The 23,710-nt window shown below is 45.2% G+C and overlaps 1 protein-coding gene across 1 annotated transcript in view; it reads left to right on the top strand.

Annotated features, from left to right (window-relative positions):
- Nucleotides 1-1,001: 1,001 nt before the first annotated feature.
- Nucleotides 1,002-23,710, top strand: part of LOC121611580 (glutamate receptor 3) — a 79,253-nt gene continuing 56,544 nt past the window's right edge. Inside the window, exons 1-2 of the mRNA XM_041944202.1 lie at nt 1,002-1,080; nt 1,556-1,714. Of these exons, the coding sequence (XP_041800136.1) occupies nt 1,002-1,080; nt 1,556-1,714 (238 nt within the window). The remainder of the gene's footprint in view (nt 1,081-1,555; nt 1,715-23,710) is intronic.

Genomic DNA, 23,710 nt, shown 5'->3' with positions numbered 1-23,710 from the left:
AAAACTCAATTTTCAAAGCGCTTTGCTGAGGGTGATGAATGGGCCAGTAATCCCTTAATTGTTCTCTCTTAGGCAGAATCACAGGAATGAGAGATGTTTCATTGGAGACAATGTAAAAGTTGAAGTAAATAAAAGGGGATGCAGGTTTTACTCACCGCCCTCAGTCGGTTGATTATGGTCAAGCCTGCAAAGGATGGCTTCTCCTTTTATGTGTGTGTGATTTGTGGTGAGGTAAATAAACCGGGCCGGTCTAGTTCAGTCACTTTCAGCCTTTTCATGACCGCTTTCAGGACCATAGACAGTGCTGCTGGCTCTGTGTCCCCTTCAGTCCTCCACCCTCATCTAAGCTGTGTGTGTGTGTGTGTGTGTGTGTGTGTGTGTGTGTTTCATCTTGCAATCACTCACTGCTTCTAACCTTAAACAGGCCAGCATGCTCTCAGCCACGCAGTCCCTGGACAACATGGACGCAAACTTTTCAGACAGCGTGGAGAATCTCGTGCTCGCCTCGTGCTCTGCCGCCTCTGCGCGCGCGTCCTGGAGGTGGCCGCGCTGTTCACAGCCATTGGTCACCTGAGATTGCAGCGTTTCTATCGATTCGGCCAACAGAAGGCTAATATTGACAAGTGCTGCCCTTATTTCAGGCCGTCGTAATCTAGCGGGCTGAGGCTTTTTAATTTAACGTCAGATCAAGTTTGACCAACATTGGCCCGCCGCGACGGGTCCAATCGGAGTTCAGATCAGCTCCTCCGTCCCCTCCACCCCACCTCCTCCCCACCAGCATAACCCTCCCTCCTCCCTCCCTCTCTCTCTCTCTCTCTCTCCCTCTCTCTCTCTTAGTTGCTCTGCAGCTGGGCTGCACCTCAATGAACCTAATTGGCGCACTGTGAGCGACCATCATCTTTTCTTTCCGCTGGATTTCCATCGCGCCCGGCTTCCATCCAGAACATATGAATTTGCTTAGACGCAGCCTTTTGAGGAGTTGAACAGACAGGTCGGAGAAAATGGCACAACGCGTGGTTTTGCTCCTACTGTGGCTCTTTGACAGATCCTTCGCAGGATTTCCTAATCAGATTAATATCGGTAAGTGTTCTGCCGTGTGAAGAGGCTGCAGATTGAGGCTTCCTCCGGCTGGATCAGGCGCACGGTTGCAGTTTTTAAAACCAGGCTGATCCGCGCGGAGCGCCGGAGCTCTGCGCAATGATAGAGACTAACTTGATTTTACAGCTGCTGCACGCTTAAAGCTGCTGGAAAAACTACGTAGATGAAAGCTGCATGTGGTGTTGACTGTGTCATTGTAATCAGGGGCTGAAGATAAGTGGAGTGCATGATAAAGAAGACGGGAGACGGTCAGTTCCCCCCAGCTCGACCTGAAGAGTTGCACACAGGCGCTCTGGTCAGAAATGCATGGTAGTTCTTTGAAATAACGATCAGCCCGCTTTATGTTCCGATGGGGCGGACGGAGTTCCTCCTCACTGAGCATGATGAGGTCCAAAGCTGACCCGAGACTAATAAAAAAGGAGAGCGTTGTCTGATCTGTGGTTTTCATCTCTTTAAGGGGGACTGTTCATGCGTTCCACGGTGCAGGAGCACAGCGCGTTCAGGTTCGCTGTCCAACTCTACAACACCAACCAAAACACCACTGAAAAGCCTTTCCACCTCAACTACAACGTCGACAACCTCGAGTCGTCCAACAGCTTTTCGGTCACCCATGCGTGTAAGTGTGCTTCTATTTCCAGCCATGTCCACGGTCCACACCGCTGCTGCTGTCCACGCAGAGCGAGCAGAATAATTTATGTCCAGCTCGTGCGGTGTGGAGCCTGTGGAGGCTACATCTCAATCCGGGCGAAGCGGCCAACTTCATGTCACTTCACCCTGCCTCACAACGTGTCAATGGGAATTATAGGAACATGTACAAATACAGATTTTGCAAATGCTCACTGTGTTCTTCCCATTTTGATCCTTCTTGTTTTTCTTGGGAATGCATACACCCTATTTAACAAAATGTTCTCATTATTATTGTTGTTATTATTATTATTATTATTATTATTACAAATAATAGCATTTTACAAACAGTAGCTATGGTTAGAAACCTCCACACTGCTGCCACATTTGCAGCGTTTGTGTCCGTCTTGAATTTTACAGAGGTGATGTTGTACAAATACATGAATTGCGCACTGTGAAGCAAGTTCCTCTGGCAACATGCTGTGTACATGCTGGCCTTGAGAAGAAAACACAGCCAGTGACACATACCCAGTGTCAGGGAGTCGCTGCGCGAGGAGTTAATGTGTTGTATAATGAAGGAAACCTGGATGAAAGCAGTGGATTTTAAAACTTGACTGTTAGACGTCTTTCAGGTTGCGTCACATAAATGATTCTCTATCCAAGGACAGAAATTGGTAACTATAATATGAAATGCTTGAACTATTTTTTTTTTTTTGGCATGCATCTCCATGGGTCCTGTTATGTGGTTATTGTCCATCCCATTGTGCAGCTGGTACAGTGGCCGATCCGTCAAATAATCTCTGTTTTCTTAAAACCCCCTTGGCTACAGTTTCTTGAAATCGTCAGAAAAAGAGCGGACAAAACAGCTGAGGAATGTTGTATGTGAAGTGGAGAATGGCGTTTTGTGATGTCATGTTAAATGATGGGTTCAGTTTGGCTGAATGGCCGACTTTGGAGACACACGGCTCTGTCTGACTGGTGCGGTGGAGTCCCTCTAACCCCTGTGTGGCACGCTCATAATGGCCCCTCTGACTCTCCTTGTGCCAGAGCCTCCCCGCCTGCTCCATCCTCTGACTCCCCCCTGTGTTACAGAGCATCTCCCCCAGCATTGCAGAGTCAGCTCATTAGCACCCAGCCCTCATAGCACCTCACCGTGCTGTCATTGGGTGAAAGGGGGAAAAAAAAAAAATCCATAGCTCCCCAACCAACGCCAGCAAATGAGTTGGGCTCAGACCTGCAGAGGAGGTGGGTCTGAGCAGTAAGGGAGATGAAGAAGAGCGTCGTATCACAGGCTGCAGAACTGCAAGTGCCCTAACGAAGGCATCCATAAGAAACAATAAGCAAATGAGAGTGAATAAATAATAGATAGTGCCATGCAATTTCACGCGTGTTGAAGAGGAAGGGAGGCATAGGAGAAAAAGGCTTGATATCAGAATCTAATTAAATTCGGGGGCAGACAGAGCTTTAGTGAGAGGAAGGGGATCCTGTGGGAGCAGTGGCCCCGTTTCTTGTTTCTTGCTGCCACGTCTTAGCATCTCCATCAAGAGCACTGTCTCAGGACCGCCTCGAACTTCACTTGCAAGAAAACTGGGAGCTTTTAATGATGCAAAGCAACCAGTGCTTAAAAGACATTGATTGTTCAGTGATGCAGAAACACGATTGTCAAATGTCGTTAGGATGTTTGGTGAGAGCATCACTTTTGCTTTGATGTGCACATTAATAACCTGCTCGGCTAGAACTCCCTCCTCTGTGCTGAGTGTGTAGCCTGCAACATTATAACGGCAGAAGTCATGTACTTAGCACACTGAGAGTCCTCCATGTCATTGTAAAACCTGCCCTTAAAACAGCCTGAGATGCAGGTTTCTTTCGGACCTGGTTTGTGTAATGCATGATCTGAGACCGTTTTAAAGGTAGTGCCCTGAGACTCTCGTCAAGCTGAGCTCGCCAACCGCAGACAGCTCACGCTGAGCTCACAACAGTCCACAAGCACCTCGGATTGTCTCTACCAATGTAGAAGAGACGAGGGTTATTAAATATCACTTATCTGCTGACTTCCAGGCCTTTGAGGCTTTGCCTCTGGTGAGTGAAGACCTCCTGTGTTCTGAGTTTCGGATTTGTCAGCGCTGTTGTTTGTTCTGCAAGCTGTCACAATTATTTAGTGGACATTCAAATTTCCTCTGTCATCAATAGCCCCGTGTGGGTGACTCAGACCTTTGTCAGCACTAACACACATCTATTTTATGATCTGGCAAAGTGAGATTGCACAAAAGTGGCGTTTATGTGAGTTTGGGGAGTAAATCTATTTTGAGGCAAGCTTCATTGCTTTGATCAAGATGAGATCTGGCTGCCTCGGGCCTTGCAGAGTCATTGAAATGACAGCATTTGTTTTTTTTGTTTTTTTTTCTCTCGCTCGGACTCCTCTTTTCTTGAAGCTGACGTTTTGCTTTAGTGTGCGTTCTCCCTTTACTCTGGGACACATACTGCCAGAGCCCTCTACTCTGACTCATCATGTACATCACTCCCCCTCATTTCCTGTACATCCTTTAAGATTAATAGAGGCCGAGGAACAAGAGAACCTGCATACAGTAATTCAGGTTAAACTTGCAAGGAGTTTATTTTGCTTTTCAGAAACAGAATATGGAAATCCTTTGCTATGATGAAGGCACCGTCTTGTGTCAGAACAATTTCTTTCAAGTCAGTTTAAAGCCTTATTCTATTAATTGAATTAGTGACCGCTAGCAAAACAAAGTGTGGCTTCAGTAATCCTTAAGGCTTGGCTTTGTACTGCAGAGGCATGGTGTGTGCTTTGGTGGCAAGACTGTTGTTGCTTTGAAGTGACATCAGAAATTGTGAAATGTGTAATTACCAGTGCAGGGTCCATAATCGCAGTGGGAGCTCGGAGTCAGGTATGCTCGCAGAGAAGAAGGAGTAGTTCAAAGCAAAGGGTACCCGCTTAAAGAAAGCATTGCAGACAGCATTAATGTTCCTGATGGTCACGGCTAGCCAACTTAATGACACCGCCATCCTTTTCTCTCCTGTTTACCCTTCTTCTCCTTCCTTTACCTGTGGCGACAAAAACATCAGCCCCCGCTCCCACGCCTCTCCTTGCCACGCTATTTATTAGATTACTCGCCTTGATTCCTGTTAAAGGCAAATTTTGCAATGCTTGGCTTTTGAATCTCATCTCCGTATTTCTCATTCCTCATTCTGTCATTAAGCTAATGGTCTGTGTCCCCTCTGCCAGCCTTTTTACATGTGCCTAACCCTCTTTTATTGAATCCTCCAGGTCCTTAAACCCTGGCAGTAGCAGATGCTTCTTTGGCTGCACTGTTTTCTCTCACCGCGGTAGAAGAAACAGTTTTGTTCCAATAGTGTGGGGAAAAAAACAAAAAACAAAGGATAAAACAAGTCGCTGTGAGTGCGCTCCAAAGGCAAGAAAAAGGGGGGGCAAGAAAGAAAAGCAGAGTGATTGTAAGGTGTCTTACTGGAAATGGAAAGAAGATGAGATTAAAGGAATAGCTTGCCATTTTGAGATATATGCATATTTGCTTTCTTGCCAAGCGTTAGATGAGAAAATGAATACCACTCCCATGCCTGCATGATAAATATGAGGCTGCAGCAAGCATCTGGTCAGCCTAGCCTAGCACAAAGACTGGGAACAGGGGGAAACAGCTAGCCTGGTAGCTGGAAATGCAGCAAAATCTGTCTGCCAGCACCTCTTAAGCTCACTACTTAACTTTGGTTTCTATATGCATTAAACAAACAAAATGTAATCTTGAGCTTTGGTGCATGGTTGTGGACATAGCCAGGCTAGCTGTTTCCCCTTACTCCAAGTCTTTGTGCTAAGCTAAGCTAACAGGCGGTTGGCTGTAGATTCATATCTACTGCGCAGCCATCAGAGTCATATTAATCTTCTCATCTAACTCTGGGCAAGAAAATGAAGCAGTACATTTACCAAAATGTCCAAACTATTCACTTAACGCTGCTTCAGCTGAATAGAAGTTGACTCGCGTGATGCTTGAGGTTCACGCTGCTGTGCTGTCAGTGTGAGGTGGCGTGCAGAAAAATGATGGCACGTAATTGTGTGCTGCGTTCTGACTGGATGCTGGATCCCACTGGCTGCAGGGCGAACTACGGCGATAATGTGTGAGCCGCGTCGTCCCGGGTACAGTATCATGATCAGGAAGTGTGCAGAGCTCATTAAGACTCATGGCATTTCATGTAGAAGTAGGGAAGAGAGCAGCAGCAGACGCTTGTATTTCCATGGATGTGGGAAGTCGGCATCATTGATTGGGATTACCATAAACACTGAATAACATCGTCATTTTTGTCTAGACACAGCAAATCCTTAGAAACATCTTCACTGACCTTTACGCCCACCCAGAGAGCGCTAGCTCTGCACATGTTGCCCAGAAACACCAACAATCTCTTTATACCGGCGGCCTACACTGTGACTGAGCACATGTGGCAAATGGCATATGTTGTGAAGCACAGACGAAAGGACCCTTACCAAATCTTAGTGTGTATTGTTGAGTATAGCTTTTGGGGCTGTTATTGTTGGTGGTGGTGGTGTGTGAGAGGACGGTAAACAAAGCGACAAGGCAGACATGTTTTTGCAGACGGGCTACGGTCGAGAGAAGCTCCTCAGGTGATTGTAGTAGTGCCACACTTCTTCTTCTCGCAGGCTGTAACTCAGCTTGAAAGGTGTGACCGGGGAAACATGGCAGGGGAAGCTGGGAGAGAGGCGGGGAGGGACGGGGGGAGTGAGTGGTGGGAGTACACAAAGACTGCAGTAAGAGAAAGTGAGAGGAAGAAGAATTTGATTAAAGAATGTTTGTGATCTTTCTTATATACAGAGCGATAAATGTGTGACTGTGTGTGAGTGAGAGACGTCTCCGGGCTATGGGGGTTGTGCCGGGACATGCCATCGCTGTCCAGCTGTGTTGGAGGCACAGATGGAGGTTTGTTTATGGCATGTGCATATGCATGCGTGTGTGTGCACATATGCACAGAGTCACACATACACACACACACACACACACACACACACACACACACACACACAGACAGACACTGCAGGCATATGCAGTCACACATGCACAGACAGACACATCCTGTCCCCCTCCTCACATTTGTCACTGACTGAATCTCGCCGCTTTGTACGAAAAGTCCCACGACGCACTTCATCTCCCGTCTAAAGTAAAGGTCACGGTAAAAGATATTGCCGGCTCACCCCGTGTCTGTTTGTGCAACCAGCTGACACAGTTTTTGAAAGCACCATTTTTAAAATATACGCCGGGTAGGATCCATGTCAAACGGAAAGAATAAGTGAGCATCGAGCGTATTTGATAAGCACCGTGACTGCGCAAAAGCCTCTAAGAGAATCATGAGCCACCGTACTGTAACGGGTTAGGGTTAGGGTTAGGTTAGGGTCAGCAGGCCAGGCGCGGTCTCTGAGGCACGGCGAGGGCCTCGGTCAGATGAGCGGTACAGCACCAAGCCTGGAGGAGGTTGCACGCTCTGGGAACTGCAAGGCCTGTGAGAGGGGAGCAGAGGGGGTTGACTGGCAGCATAGCTCAGATAGAAAAGGACGAGGCAGGGAAAGGGTGGAGTTTTTGCTGAATACAGTCACGTGTTATGATCTGATTTAAGCTTAAAAATGTCTGGCAGAGTTATCATCATTGTTTCTTCAGGGACACTTCTACTGAATTCATTTCCATAAAACTAATATTAATTGTTATCACAAGTGTTAGAGTAATTGCTCCTACATTTAGAGCAAAACACTGCTCGCCTCGCTGAGATTTAACACTGATGAAATACTAATACCAACATTTTCTGTGATTTTCTTGAAGTCCTGCTGGCACGATCCTCGCTACAGTTTGTTGTGGTCACGTGAGGTTAAAGCTTTTTCCACACAGCAAATGCATAAAAGGTTGGAAAAATTACAAAAGCCAAACCTCCAAAGGGAACATTATTTTGACCTAATTTTCTGGCCATGAGATGCCCTCTGCTGTGCTTTTATTATTTATTTATTTATTTATTCTAAAGTCAGGCGCACAGCTGAAGCTGTAATGAGATTCAGAGTAGGAAACATAGAACACACTCTAAGGCAGATCCAACACAATGAATTTTTAATCAGAATATCAAAAGATCCTCTTAAACCCAACCTGAGGAGAAGTGTTGCTGTCGGAGTGTTATTTGTCTTGGAATCAATGACGCTGGCAGATGTTGTTTGATAAAACAACAGCTTTCCTCCCTCGCTGCTGTGGTAGCTTCAAATCTCCATATATCTTTCACAAACACTGGGCTTTTGGCCATCTCAGCAGCTATGGAAAATAAAAAGCACATAGGATAGAGACACATTGTGGATTTGGACGGTCAGTAAACCGCAACATGGATTTATGTTGGTGCTTTTCAAAGATTTCTGCAGCCCTGACAGTTATCAGTCTTTCGTGGTGTGTTCAGACCTACTGTGGGGATTCTGAAGTCTTTGAATTTCCTATTGATTTCCTTTATTTCTATCTGCCCGATTTTCCGGGGATGTGATAAATTGCAAGTGAGAAGAGGGATTAAGGTGAAATGATTATGGACCGACTGCCCTGGCGTTCTCATTCCCAGGTCATCAAATACTGACGTGTTTGTCACGCCCCTCAACGTGCCCATTAGTGTCTGTATGAGATGCCGAACACGAAGCCTTTCTAACACTTTCATGTTGTGAAACGGTCATAGTTTGGTCCGGTTTAGGCCCTTAAATACATGGTTAGGTTTAGGAACAGATCATGGTTTGGGTTGAAATGAGTACATTTACGTACGTGAAGTTGGTTAAGTGCGTTACGCAAGTTCACTCATGTAGCTTGCACGTCTGTATGAGACGTTGAGGGACTTGACAAAGTGTCAGTATTTGACACACCCGCCGTTATAGACTTAGTATGCATTGTACTGTGTTAACAAGATAACTGATGCTTTTTTTTTATATAATACATGCTGCAGTAGTTCTGCCAGACTGGAACACACAGGACTGCTCATAAAGCTTTAACACTTTAGATTTTGTTGACACTAATTTCCACAACTATTAAAACAATTGACATCACGGCCGAGCAATAAAAAACCCTGATGCGACTGTTAAGCAACCAGTGAAAAACATGTTTAAGAATAATTTGTGCAACAGTGACCCATATGGGAGCTTTATGGCAAAGCCATGAATGAACGGCGTGGATCAAGCCCCCGTTTCCGCCAGCAGACATGATGCAACATGACATCTGTGCTCCGCACATCTGTTCGCCACTGCTCAAATAATAGGGCGGTTTCTGAACTATAAGTCAACAATGACAGGCTAAGTCTGTGTTCTGTTATTGAAGATGGTATCAGCGCTGCGCTGTGATGAACAAGAGGAGCTGGCTGACCATATAAAAAGCCAGCGATAAACCCTGAGAGGGACCACACAGGAGCAGGACGCACAAAATCTTAGTGATGCATTGCAAGAATTCGTCACTGTGCTCTGTGTGAGGAAAAACTGTTTATGATAGAAAAAGGATGTACATGGGGTGCATTTTAAGTAAAATGAACAGGGGGGCGGCTTCTGCTGTGAACTATTCATCTCAGGTGCATCGGGGATATGTCTGCCAGCCGCTCGGCTCCATGAGATGGCTGCTTTCCATTTTGTTTTCTCAATGGGCAAAACCTCTCAAGGAGAATGGGATTCATCATTTGTGGCAGAGATTATTTTTCATTTAAAAAATGTCATTTACCCTCACGCGCCAGGTCGTGAAAAGGCAGAGCCAGAGTCGGTGAGGGAGGCGAAAGGAAGAGCATTTTCAAAACTTGTCACTTGTAAAGATCTCTGACATTGCAGTCAGCATTTTTTTGCTTTTACTCCCCCTCTCTGTCTTTCTCATTTCTATCTCTCGCTCTCTTTATATATATTTAATCTCTCCCACAAAGCCCATTACAGCTATGTTCCTGCAGCCGTTGCAGTCACACTCAGCTAGCTATTGGCCATTCACTAGACTCCCCTACAATACCCATAATCACTGAATCAGTAATCCTCTCCTTGAGCTGGAATAGCACATCCGCATCGAGCCTCATCGGAAGTTGCTGCATTGGCCTGGCTTCACTGGGTCCAAAAGAGAAAGAGGGAACTCTGTAGTCTTCCTCAGGAGCTGCTGACTGCATTGTCCTAACCAAGGTCAGACAGCTTATGAAAGGAAACACTTTTGGGCCTTTTATTATTTCTGAGGAGCCTGGAGAAAAGCATTAATTGGCACCTATGTTCTGTCTAATCTTCTCGGTCCACTTGGACGCCGTCATCGGCTGTTTATTGTTTTGGCTTCCCTCTGTGTGTGCGTGGCGGAGTATAGCTTCTGAGCAAAAGACAGTCAAAAATGAGGAGGACATCAGGGCGGTGTGGTGATGAATACAAAACATCAACAGGGAGTGTCACGAAGCGCTCTCCCAACTAGTAAACATTGGATCACAGTGCGTCGAGGCTTCCAGCATCCAGCTCTCCGTCTGCCGACTGAGCAGATTGATCCGCACGTTTCTGGCCTGTTTCAAAAGAGGCAGTCGCTAGCAGAGCCCTGCCAAAGCTGCATGTCTGTGCAGAAACAAGGGCTCCATCATAACTGATTGCTTGTGACAGTTCACAGTCGCCGGGCCACTGAAGCATCATAACCTTGTGAAACTAGTGTACGGGCACTCTAGCATACAGGCTGAAGGAGAGGGGGGAAAAAATGATATTAGCATATTCCTTGCAGTGATACAGAGATGCAAATAAGACATGCCGTGCCATGAATAGCCTCTGCGTTTAATATTAAAAATGTCTTATGTAATGAAAGACATAATGCAGGCCAACACCCCTGGAGACCGGGTGGATTTATAGACAATTACTGAAACTGTGATTGCAGTTGTAGATTGAAGACCTCAGCAATGTCAGAGCAGGATCTGCTGATGTGCCGTAATAAACTGTTGATGACACTGAAACAGAAATATCTTCTGGCGGCGCCCGAGGAGCCGACCCAAGCCACTCAAATCACTTTGTGTTGTCTCCGCAACGAGCGCCAATACAGTTCTGATTGTTCACTGATTCACGTTGAACGCGCGAGTTTAATCAAATCTGCACGAATGGCGTAAATGGCCACGAATAATATGCTTGGAATAATTCGGTCGCGGGCGACTGTCAAGCTCCGAGGTGGGTCGTCGGGGAAAGCGGCTGCCGTCGTCAGTTTGTCCAACTTAAATTAAGTGGATGTTTCTGTAGGTGTGAAGGAGAGAAACATCTCATTGTGACTCGGTGGTGTTGTCTTACTTTACATGCACCTTACCGCAGCTCTCCTGTCCCTGGTGCTCACTATCCCCACGAGTGAGAATTAAGTGAACATGATGTGCCCGCTCAACCATGACCCTCCTCTGTTTCTCCCTCCAATGGTTAATTCGCAGAGTGCTGTTGTGTGGCTCTTGCCATTTCACACATGGCTACATAAAACCTGTGGGCGGTTGCTCCCAGGCCGCTGTCCGTGTTTGTGTGTCCATGCATGACTCTGTGATGAAATATTGAAGTGTTCTATCATCGACCATTGGGTCGCCGGCGGCGCGATTCCTGTCCCTTAATTTTATTTTTCCTTCCTTCTTTTATCTCGCTGCTGTGGCTTTATTTTGCCCGGCATGGCGTGCAGATCAGGAAGGCAGACCTCATCTGGACCCGTGACAGAGCTAATCCATCGCAGCTGCAGAATGAAAAGGCCGTTTGGAGTGAATCCATTCCAAAGGCCTCAATGGGAAGCTTCTCTCAGATGCCGCTGCCCTTTGCAGCCCTGACGGTGCTAGACTATGATGAAAAAGGACTTGGGAGAGTTCAGTGGCTTAGCTATGTTTATGAGAGAAGGGACTAGTGCAGGAGAGAGGCGCAGTACTGAAGATGGAGAGATGAAGTGACCAACCGCTGTGTTTGTGTATGCCCGTGTGTGTGATGTGGATGTGGCTTCCTTTATCTCTGCATGTTCCTGCCTTCTATACTATGATAATAATAATATTTCTATGAACTGAAGCAAGCTAGATGTCCACACTGTGCTGTCTGATGATGTGTGAGTAGATGAACTGAAGCGATGGCTGTGAAGTGGACGGTGGCCAAAGCAGCCTGATGTCCACTTTGAAATTAACTGACCATAAAGGAACGTACAGTACAGTATGTGCAAACAGTGGAAGCCCTGCTCTCTCTGGTGCAAATGGGCAGTAAGACTAAATAACATACCTTTCTTAAACGTATGGAGGGCACAGAGAACTCTCAGTTCCCTTGCCTTCTTCTCAGCACTTTGCACAATGTGTTTTCCTCCTGCCCATTGTAGTGCTGCTGCTGCTGCCGCTGCCACTGTAGGCCCATCCCTAAGCTGTAAGGGGATAGACTTTGGGCCTTTTATGCATAAAGAAGCTTAAGTTTGGAATTTGCTCTCAAGTGGCCGAAGTTTGCGAGAAGTCGGTGAACATTTCACTCCCAATTTCAGGGGTTTGTCTCGGAGTAAAGCTTTTTAGCCCTAGGATGCCCTGTAACTGAATGAAATATTTAGGTATAATGAAGACTCTTGTTGCATGATCAGCCTCCTGCTGTAGAAGTTGTGCAGCAGCAGCGTTATTCACACGACCCACCACAGAACGTGACGAGCACAAACTGAAAGGACAATTGAAAAGTGTTGGTTTACCTGCCTCACTCGCCACCGGTGGCATCTAGCATTGCTTTTATTAACCCAGGAGTTGACATATTCATTGAGACAATGCAGCGGCGGTGAATACAGCATCATTCCCTTTGGCAGAAGTGATCCTTTTACTCTGGATAACCCAGAAAACGTGCTGTTAAAGGAAAACCACAGTTTATTACAACTTTGGCGTTGAGTCATGATTTCCTGTATAATAAAGGATTCTTACAGTCATTAGGGGTGCACTCACTTCTGGTTTACCTCCTCATAAAGTTGCTCTAATCTTGCAAAACTGCGTTGTTGTCATTGATCGGTTTATGCTGTTTGTGCCTGTGCTTGCTACTGTGTTCCGAGATCTTTACAATTACTAATTGTAATAATTAAAAATAGTTACCATAGTAACTATTTTTTAGAGGCTATTTCTTTGGCTAAAAGGAGTTTCAAGACTGTTCAATGTTAAAATGGCCTCTGTTATCCGAGTAATGGTGACATTGTAAATGTGTGATGTTAGTGCTGTGAGCTCCGCGAACAGGATTCTGTTCACCTCCGTCATGTTGGGGCAGCTGCAGAAACATCTGGCTGAAGCTATGCAAAACACGTAATATGAGTGAATAATGAATAATACAAAAACAATTTCTATCGCCTTGATATCATCACGGGATAGCGAGAAAATATGCCTTTTTGTAATTTATGTCCACTGACCTTCAAATTCTAAATCATTATTCGCTTGCAAATTGATCTATTTAGCTTAAAGGTTGATTTGCTTTGCAGGGTTTTGCTTTTGCTGATCAGACTACCGTTGGAGTGTGTCTTAATCACGCTGTCATAAGACTGATATCTCTGATATCTCTGAACATGGGAGTCATTCTGGCTTGACTACATGGTGGCACAGTGACCATATCAGACAAGATATCAGACTGCCAGCAAATTAGACTGAGATTTTTCTCATTGGTGTTAGTGCCCAGCACATATCCAGACAATGAAAGGTCCACTGAGAATAAAACAGAGCACATCTTTTCATCTAATGCGAAAAACCTTCTTGCTCTCGCCTCTCTATATGAAATGGCTCTAAAGTGAAGCCCCTTGCTGAAAATCTTTATTGGTTTTTATGGGGAAATTTGCTTTAGAAAAGGAAGGTGAGTGAGGCATATTCAAGGCTTTGCATGCTGGGGAACTGGCATATATAGGATTACAGCTCACTCACTGTCGTCGCCCTCTGTTTTCCATCTCTCTGTCCCTTCTACCTCCAGCATTATAATTCAGGCATGGAGCACCGTCTCAGCAAGGGCACTAATAAGATGAAAAGTGGCACTGGACTCTACATACTTAACCAGGTCTGGATTAAGGCTGAAAAGGAGAGGGAATTCTTTACGTGATGTCTTCAAGGTTAAACAACTGGTCCCAGCTCCCGTCCTCATTCACTTATTCCATTATTCCTCGGAGAAAGGTGCAGAGCCGGGAGAGGCTGGTCCTGGAGAGGTGCTGTTTTAAAATTCAGCCCTGTAATCAAGCTTCACAATGCAAATCCCTGAACGGCTCGGCTCGCTTTGTTTCATCGCCATAGGATATGAATTGTGACATGTAATTTGATTAGTGACACCGGGGGCAAAGGCTTAGTTTACATGTGCAGGAAGTGGACCTCGTGAGAGTGGGAGATAGTCATCCCCTCTTGGTGGCCCTGTGTGCGCACTCTTGACTTTGCAACTAAGCCACTCAGATCAGAAATATCCCTAAAGGACAGAAACAACAAGTCAGGAAGCATTAAACTCAGACGGTTTGCACTCTAACTGGAATATGGAAATTTCAAGACTCATTGCCGTCCTGTCTCGGAGCTGAGGAAAAAGCGAAGATGACAAACAGAAGCTAGTTAAGCAAGCGCCACTGAAGAACAGATAGAATTGATTACAGGAGGGCAGGACAAACAAACTGGTGCTTTGACATTGATGGAAAAATATATGTGGCTGCCAGAGATCCAGAAACTTTGCTCTGGCTTTCCTCTGCCAGGTATTTTCCCCTGCTGTGCAGAATTGGATTCAAAACAAGTCAGTTGGGTGCGGCGCTCTATACCTCAAATATCACCGCAAATCTTTCCTCAGGCGAGCCCGGCTCTCCTGTCATCAGGTCGAATAGTGTGGAGGCATCTTCTTAAAATATTATTTTAATCTCTTTGATATGGCTGAGAGTTTTTTCCTTGTGTCTTTCTTTCTTAAAGGCGTCTGTCGGGGAGTCCTAAAGTGAACTGTTTCCTCTGATTCAGCAAAGCTAATCTTCCTTGTTTGTTGTGAAGGCAGAACCCCGGACCACTTCTGACAGCAACAGTTTGAGTGTTTGCTGTTGTGGTCTGACACGTTGAACTCTGTCTCCCTCGTTCCTCCTCGCAGCTGTCCCGGACGCTCTGCCTCCTCTAGCTTGTCTCCCTCCCGGCACAGAGACGGCGATTAGACCGCGTGCGTTAGGAGGCGTCGGCGTGCTTTTAGCGGCCATCTGCCCCGACGCGATCCGCGCCCCTCTTCATCGGCGATCCCCCTGCTTCACGCTCCGCTCTCTTTCTTTCCCCCGTATTCATCCGCAAAGAAGAGCACGCTCCAGGCCCGCAGTGCTGATTGGGAGGATTAGTGGTGTGTGAGGGACTTTGTCACCAGCTTTCTTGGAAATCCAATTACAGAATATCATAAGCCTTACATGTTTCATACTCGGCTGAATCCTCCTTAAAAATGCACACGGCCACACTCAAAGGGTCAGCGTTAAGCAGCCGTCCTTGCTGTGGACGGTGTTGACGTCTTCCTGAAGGTGAGAGGAGTGATCATCTTTGAAAGGATAAGACAAGTCCCGTAGCGCTCCTCTCGCCTCTGCATTGCAGCAAATGGTGGACTGCACGAGCCTGTCGGAGAAGGGATTGTTATTTGTTCAGCGTGATGGGCCGGTATCTCGGAGCACGGCTCTCGAGGTGAGGCCAGGGCGATGGGTTTAGGTTTGTTATCTGCCCACATAGATAGTCCTTAATTGCATGTGTCAAGGAAATGACATGCATGCAAAGCGGGATTTCTGCATGTATCGGTCGAGTCCTATCAAACTGATTTTCCCTGGAGTTATTCAGCAAACCACCCAATCTCAAAGCTTCCACAACACTGTTATCTGGACTATTGAAATGTCCAGCGTATTGAACATTTGAACAGCATCCTTGTTCAAACCTCCTGCTCTCTTGCGCAGCACAACGATTTTTGTTTGGTCAGACGAAGGGCATCGCCATGATAATGAAGACATCGCCACATGTTCTGCTCCTCTGTGGCATGTTGGTCTGTTTGACCTTCACGGTGCTTTCAGCCCCGCCTGTTGTTCTGTGTTCAAACAGAGGCACGATGGTAAGACCTTGAAGGTGAAAGTATCTGTCAGACGGAGATGGAGTTGAGAGTCATTGACTCCCTTGGGGATTGCTCACCAGCCACTCTCAGAAGTACAGGACTATATCATCAAGATAGCAGGTGGAGGGGAAGAGGATGGTTGGAGGGCTGCAGAGAGAAACAAGAGAGGGAAGAGGATAGATAATGAGCTCAGGTGATTGGGAAGTACATGCTTGTAGGCCACATCTGACCACAGTAACTCCCAACACTGTACATAGTCGTCTGCAGCAGGCAAACCTTCAATGCGTCCGGCATTATTAATGATTAATGATGAAGTGTTCCTGAGCCCGTGTAGTAACATCCTTTATCCAATCATGTGATCACAAAGTGGTGAACCTCGCTCCATCCTCGCCTGTGAACCACTGAGCCTTTCCAGGATGCTCCTTTCATACCCAATCATGATACTATCACCTGTTACCAATTCACCTGTTTACCTGTGGAATGATCCAAACAGGTGTTTTTGGAGCGTTCCACAACTTTCCCAGTCTGTTGTTGCTCCTGTCCCAACTTGTTTAAAATGTGCTGCTGCATCAAATTCAGAATAAGCAGATATTTACAAAAATCAATGAAGCTGATAAGTCCAAACATTAAATATATTGTCTTTATTATTAGAGTATAAATAACATAATTAACACTGAATATTTTAGTACTAAAGTGTTAACACTAGATGCATGTAGATTGTAGATATCTTCAGCAACTCTCCCTTACAAGGAGCCATGTCTCTGCAGTGTGTCACCTGTCATAGAGTCTTTTTTGTTAGTATTTCAATTTCAGCCGTCTTATTAAAAAAGAATTAAAATGGTGACATAAACCATGATTGCTGCCAATCGCTGTAATTCAGTCACATTCAAAAATCATTCAAAAACACTCTGTTTAATTGGAATATCGGGTCAGTTTAAAAAGCAGACAAGTCTAGTTTGCATAAGTAATCTTCCCTGGGCTTACTTTGCCAAATATGCAAAGATTTGACAAACAGAATCATATCACAATCATTCAGATGTGATTCCTCAGCTTTTAAGTCTGTCTTTCTTGCTCAGAGAGCAGAGGTCCAGTCACATCTCATTAGGACTGTGTAGGTTGTATATGAGCCCTTCATCAGAATGCTCTGACGCTGCGCGGTATGGAATAAGTGGTTTTCCTATGGATGCCTTTTAGGTCCGATTCTTTAAGCTTCAAAGAGAATGTAAATCATGCTAACTAGAGTCTGAATGTTATGCTTTCACACAGATTTCCATAATGTCCTTCTCAATTGGATGCACCATTATGTGTCGAGCGCAGAGGAAAAAAAAAGAAAAAAAAAGCCCACACAAATATCCATTAATTCCTTCTGAGAGGATGTTTGAGTGTTTACCTGAAGTATATACTGTAGCTCTGTGAACATGTTCTCTGTTGAAGGAGGCTGTGATCAGTTTCACACAAAACAAAGTAAATATTCAACATTACCACTGTGCCATGCTAATAAATGCTTTGGTATATGACTGGGTAACGTTTCAGTTGGCTTGTTCTCGCCAGTGACTCTGCTAGCCGTGTCGTGGGCTTCATGTGTTAAAAGAAATGAGCAGCAGTGGTGTCAAAAAGTGGCTTCTTCCCATATTAAAACCGTTCCACGAATTCGCTCATGCTATTTTTAACCTTGCATTTGGATCACATGTGGAGCAAAAATCTCACACATGCGGTCGCCATGTTGCATGTTTCCTCTAATAGCTGTCCAGGACATTTAAATTCTTCTTTGGCGTGTACAGGCAGCCACTCCGCTCCCTCTTTGATAGAGAAACACTTATTTAAGCCATTAAAGTTACTGGCCAGTAACCTTTTTTGATGTGACTTTTACTAATGTATCTAGCAGAGAAGGAAATGCATTGAGTGTTCACAGTCTGCAGCTGAATACACCAGATAGATAGACTGTGACTAAATCTATGCATGCCATATTGCAGTTTTACGTGGCTACAGCAAGATACATAGGTTTTTCTAAGAAGTTTAGAAAACAGTTTATACATTTTTTGATGTGAGTGCAGAGTTTACTCAGTCTGAGGAAGATAGAAACATGTCCTGAGCACGTGGGGATGCTGATCTCTTGGTGGGTGAGCTCCAGGCTAACAGGCCTCGGTGACAGAGCATCCCCAGGCCATGCTCCTTATCCCATATATCATCCATCATGCGCTCCAGCAGTCAAACACACAAGTACATGTACAAAGAGACACATACACAGGCGCACCTCTGAACGGTGCCTCTCAACCAAACTGGCAGGGTGAGCAAACTAAAACAGAGCTGTTCTGTGCAAAAAGTGCATCTTAAATGTTATCACCTGTAAAGAAAAACAAAAAAAACAAAAAACAGCCGCTTTGCTTTAGAATATTTGAGTAGATGATATAGATCATTGCATTGTTCTTGCAAACAAACAGAAATTCTGTTTACCTTCAGTGTCACCCCCCAGAACATGTTGTGTGTCCTTGAGACCTAACAGCATGTTCAAAGCATGTCCCTCTGCATAAAACATTTGCAAAGCAGATTGTGTTTGAACATGTTGTTTACATCTTTGTTTATTGTATAGCAGTCTTCTTCCATGTGTTTCTCTGGCACATTGCTGTGTTTGTCAGCTGCCACCCGCAATCAGTGGAATACTGTGAAACCACTAGCAGGACTGTGGGTGACGTCACCCATGTGCCTCCATAAAAAAAAAAAAAAAACGTGTCTTTAAATTGACTTTTTTTGTGCTGTTGATTTTGGAAAACATAGCCCTATGACAGCTGGGTTCGCCGATAAGTCTGAAATTACAGTGATATGGGGCTGCAACTGTAGCTTGAGGGTTAAGACGCTGACCATGAACATGCCAAAAAAAAAAAAAAAAAAAAAAAACCCCAAAAGAAACAAAACAGAAAGAAATTACAGTCATGTCAAATTATTAATTATAATATTTTTCCAATATATATGATAATAAGAAAAATGTAGGCAGAAATTACATACAAATCAAATTGGTGCGTTGCAATGCCCATTGTTATGCATTACACCTGAAAGCATTTCATTCTGTATGTGTAAAACAGCTTATTTTCATAGTTTTCAATTTCTTCTTGGAATCCAAAAAAAAAAAAAAAAAAAAAAAAAAGAATAAGAAGAAAGAAACAGATTTTGGTTAAACAATAACAATTATTTGGTCATGATTCGATTCCACTGAAAGTAGATTAACGCTAATATTAAAACACATCCTGCTGTATTCTATAACTGAAGGCGGCTGTCTGTTTGCTCTCTTTCCACAGTCTGTGTGTTGGAATGACTTAACCCAGCAGGTAATTTGAAGTGTAAATAGGTGCGAGATGTTGATGGAGCAGGGCTAGTAACAGTTTCCTTTTAACGTTTCACAGCACCGCTGCAGTTGAGTCGTTCTTGAATCTGGGTCTGCCATTTGAGTTAACAGTTTGAAGCACTTCACATCTCTATATGACAAGAGCTGATGCAATCCCCCGGGGCACTTACGAGCTATCTCCCAGTGACAGCATCCCGTCTGCAGAGCAGGTTGGTCCTGATGTAGGCTGGTGGGTGGGTGGGGGGTACCAAGGAGAGGAGCCGCGAGGTCCGGAGGGAGAAGGAGACCGAGACACGGGCAGGAAATGGAGGACATGTGGCTGAGAGGAGAAACAAAGCAGCCAAAAGGAGAAAGGACGTGGGTTTTGTAAGAAAGAGGAGGAAAACAGCTAAAGAGATACAATCATCGTTGACATTTACTGTTCCCAACCCCCTTCCCAAGGCTGTGCAAAGCTCTGGCTCATGGGCTGCCAGTGAACATGGGAGACTAATACTTTGAGTGCATGAAAAGGTTTTTTTCTTTTTTCTTTCTTTTTTTTTTTTATGAATTAGCCCAGCATGCCTGCAGGACACCACATATCCCTCTGAACTAGCATTCCAGGCCAGCCATCTCAAGTGATGCATCAGAAATGTAACATCCCCGTAGCACTGCCAAGTGTCCTGATTATAGAAGGGAATGAGGGCGGCACACTGTGTGTGTTTGACCAGTGAACTGGAGATGGGATGCATGGTTCCCTGCAGCAGGATGTGGTGGGGGGGGGGGGGGGGAAGAGGAGGAGGAGGAGGAGGAAGGAGGAGGAGGAGACACGGTTAGCTGCAGAGGAAGAAAAAAAAAAAGGCAAAATGAGATTGGAGAAGAAGGAAAAGAGAAGCAGCAGAATTATCTTTGTGTTGTTTACCACTCAGCTCTCATGCAAGCTCCTCTAATGACTCCGCGTACATGCACGTGGTTGTCTGAGGACTTGTGAGTAAATTAGCATTATTGAAATTCAAGGTGACACAGAATCATTGAATTATATTAACTGATGTGTTATTTCTTTAGAGCTGGAGACGGGTTCAGCTGCCTCATTTCCACCTGCAGCGGGACATTTGTCTCATTTTTATTTGATTACTGAGAGGGATGAGGCCGAGGCTGGGGCACTGCCTTCGAGCTCTCCTGACTCCGCGGTGCACTTTTTTTTTTTTCCCGTCAACAAGTCCAACACCAATCTCTGCTCCACTGATGGAGCGGGGCGATATTATGGGGGAAACAATGTGAGAGGGGAAAGAGAGAGGCACTCAGGTGGAGAGAGACACTGCCACGCTTGAAGAGGGTGTATGCTTTGGGGGATGACCAGATGGCTGAGGCAAATGACAGGCAAGAAAAGGAGAGGTCAAATATGGTGGTGAGGATGGAGAGGAGGAGAGTGGAGAGAGGCGTTGAAGGAGGGGGTGGGGGATCAGTACTGCATGGAGAGTCATCTCTGGGAGAAAGTGAGTAAAGTAGAGGAATACATACATATACAGAATATGGCTCTTTTGGGCTGCAGAAGGGTAATCCAGAACTTTCCATACAGTATGTTGAACCTTTCAGACACAGCTTAAGTTCTGAGTTTGGCTCTTAAGAATCAGATGTAATAGGAAAAGGTTTAACAATGCAGGTCCAACCATCCTTTCTGATTAAAGCAGAAGCCTTTTTCTTTTATTTACGCTATTAGGCTGAAATCTTGGTGCAATTGACTTTCCTCTGTTCAACTTGGTCAATATATTTCAACTGATTGCTGTTTTGTTTGCTATTTCCTATTAATAAACTTGCCACTGTGTCTGTTCTGCTCATTTGTTCTGCTGTCTTGTTGTTCACCCTTGACTGAAAGTGAATTAGAGTTTATTCAAATTGAAGTGGTTAAGAAATTTACATGCACCACAAATTAGTGAGGTAGCAAACTGGCGCAGTGTGTAGCAGAAATGTAGCTGAATGACAAAGTTGCAATCTTCTACAAAAGTATGTGATTTAAAGAGGGAGGCTAGTTTGAAAAACAACCTGCTCCACTGCTTTGTTTTTCTGGAGCAGCACCTGGTGACAAAGCTAATTGTCCTCCACTGTTTCGTCACGTCAGTTTGTAAAAACGGTGGTCGTAGCTGCCCAGACTGCCAAAGGAAGGCTCATTTTTACTGATGAGACGACACATTATCTTTATCGGTCGCAAACAGCAGCACTGCGAGCTCCAACTGCAGGCTCCCGAAGCTCAGATTCACCTCCAGGCTGCAGTTTATATACTGAACCCAGGAAGCCTCCACATGTGGTGCTGGCTTGTTAGCCTTTGACCGTGGAAACGGGCAATAGTGATTAAGAGTGAGAAACAAGGGGTTTCTGCACAGCACAGCTTATTGTACTCCATTGAAAATCAATAACACTTCTTCCATTAATTGCATGTAGTGTTGCGCTAACTGTGGTTTGGTCTATTTATGGCAATGCATGTGGCTGTGAATACCCCTCCCATACAGCCATGTGACCTGTCACAAAGGCCCACGACTGACTCTGGAGAAGGTGTAGAATGGGGTTTATTGTGAAGAAAGCATTGTGCAGCCCTTGTGGCAGGGTGACTTGTGTCTGAGGGCCAGGGTTGCAGAATCGCTGGCAGATCTGGTCCAGTGAGACAGGCCAGTGCGTGCCCCCAAATCACGACAGGTCACTCTTTGTCTAGAACATCCCTCTAAAACTCGCCGCCCTGGGAGAACCCACCCAGAGTTCAGATCGCTCTGGATGGCGTAGCTCTCGGGATCCCTGCAACATGCAAACCTTTCTGCTGCAATAAGAGGGCGACCCTGAAAAGGTTGCAGCGCAAAGACACCAACACTAACGGGGGCAAGACGGGGGGAGAGGGGGGAGAGGGACCAGGGTGTGTGGACATATCTGCTCCTGAAGCTCGGGCTCGCTCAAAGCTCAACCTAATAAGCAGAGGACAGCTGAGCAGAGAGAGAGAGGCTGCCAGATCTGGTCCCCGAGGATAGGTTCTGTGTCAGTACTGGCCCAAATTAAGAGGGAGTGCAGAGAAAACTGGGCCTTGACGGGGGCTGGAACTCCTACTGGCTCCCATTCAGTGTGGGAGATTGCACCACTCACCCTGCAGCACGTACCCACAATACTGCTGTCCATCTGTTGATTCACTTATCAGGAAGCAGTGTTGTGCATGTGTGTGTGTGTGTGTGGATGCATGCGTGCATATAGCTTTGCCTGTTTGTGTGTGTGTGTGTGTGTGTAGCTGAGAATGGATGCTTATACCTTGGGAGTGGTGTCTGTACCAGGACAGATAGGGAGGGAATAGAATTAAAAAGGATGAGGCAAATCCCACCAGTGACTAGATCTCTCATTCACACAGCAATTGTGCTTCAAGCCGAGTACGTGAGCGCTGTCATGTTGTCCTCTGAGCGTCTGAAAGGTTTGCACCGTTCTTGACAACGATTCTCACTGCCAGGAAAAAAAAACAAAACACAAAACATGGTCTTGTGTGTGCGTACGTGCGCGATTGCATCTTGCGCTTGATTAGGATGAAGGCAAAAATACAAGCTGTCACGTCGGTGATGAATTGTTTCCAGTTCGGCATCAATCGCCTCAGAGAATGCTTAAATGCGTTATTTAAACAAGAGCCTAAGCTATGTCTGGTGTATCGCACTAAAGGAACTGAATGAATATCTGTAGGCCTGTCGCAGTTATTACGCAGTCGCCTGATCGCAATGATTGGAGCTGTCGCCATCATTTTGCTTAACTGTTCCACCTGTACTAAAGCGTGGATGGAACTTGGCTAATTTTAGCAATGGTGCAACTAATAGAAAGTGCATTAGGTGTGTTTCCATCAGCTGGTTGTGGCAAAATAGACTTTCTATCTGAGCACAAGTTTCAGTGTGAGGTCCGCCTGTCTGGCTACTTACTGACTTTAATTAATATTTGAATCTGCTTTATCTGGTTCTGTTTCTTATTTTATTCTGTAAATCACTTCATAACATTGTTAAGAAAAGTGCTATATAAATAAAGTTTAGTATTACTATTGTTTTATGCTTTTAAGTGGCAAAAGATGAACAGAAAAAGACAATTAAATCATTGCTTATTTGTACAACAGCCGGCTAAAACTTCATGGTAGTGACAGCCCTAAATATCCGTCAGCCGATCAGGAGCAAATATTTAACATAGCCAGTACATAGGATTAGACAGAGCCTCCCATGCTGTCATCCAGCCATTGTACTAGAACGCTGGAAAGTATTTATGGATGTTAAGGATGCTTGATTACCCAGCGGGAAGACTTTCAATCAGAATAAGACGAACAGCCATTCATGGTGGCGCAGGAAGGCAAAAACACATCTGTAGCTCCGAATGTTAGTTTACACGTTAATGGCTTCTGACTGAATGGTGCTCCTGCCCGACAATTTCCGCTGCCCCGCCGGAGCGCAGGATGAATACACAAACAAATAGAAACTTTCTTGTTGCCTCTCAAAAAATGTCATCAGATGCACATGCTGATTAAAAAAAAAAAAAAAAACGCTTGAATTACTGAGATGTTCAGTCCCCGAAGTGCTCGTTATAGATTTGTCACAGTGAAAAACATTCAAATGATTTTGTAACTGTTT

Source organism: Chelmon rostratus, chromosome 9 (assembly GCF_017976325.1).
Source record: "Chelmon rostratus isolate fCheRos1 chromosome 9, fCheRos1.pri, whole genome shotgun sequence".
In the NCBI taxonomy this organism is placed as follows: domain Eukaryota; kingdom Metazoa; phylum Chordata; class Actinopteri; order Chaetodontiformes; family Chaetodontidae; genus Chelmon; species Chelmon rostratus.
This window is presented reverse-complemented; position numbering and strand designations above follow the sequence as displayed.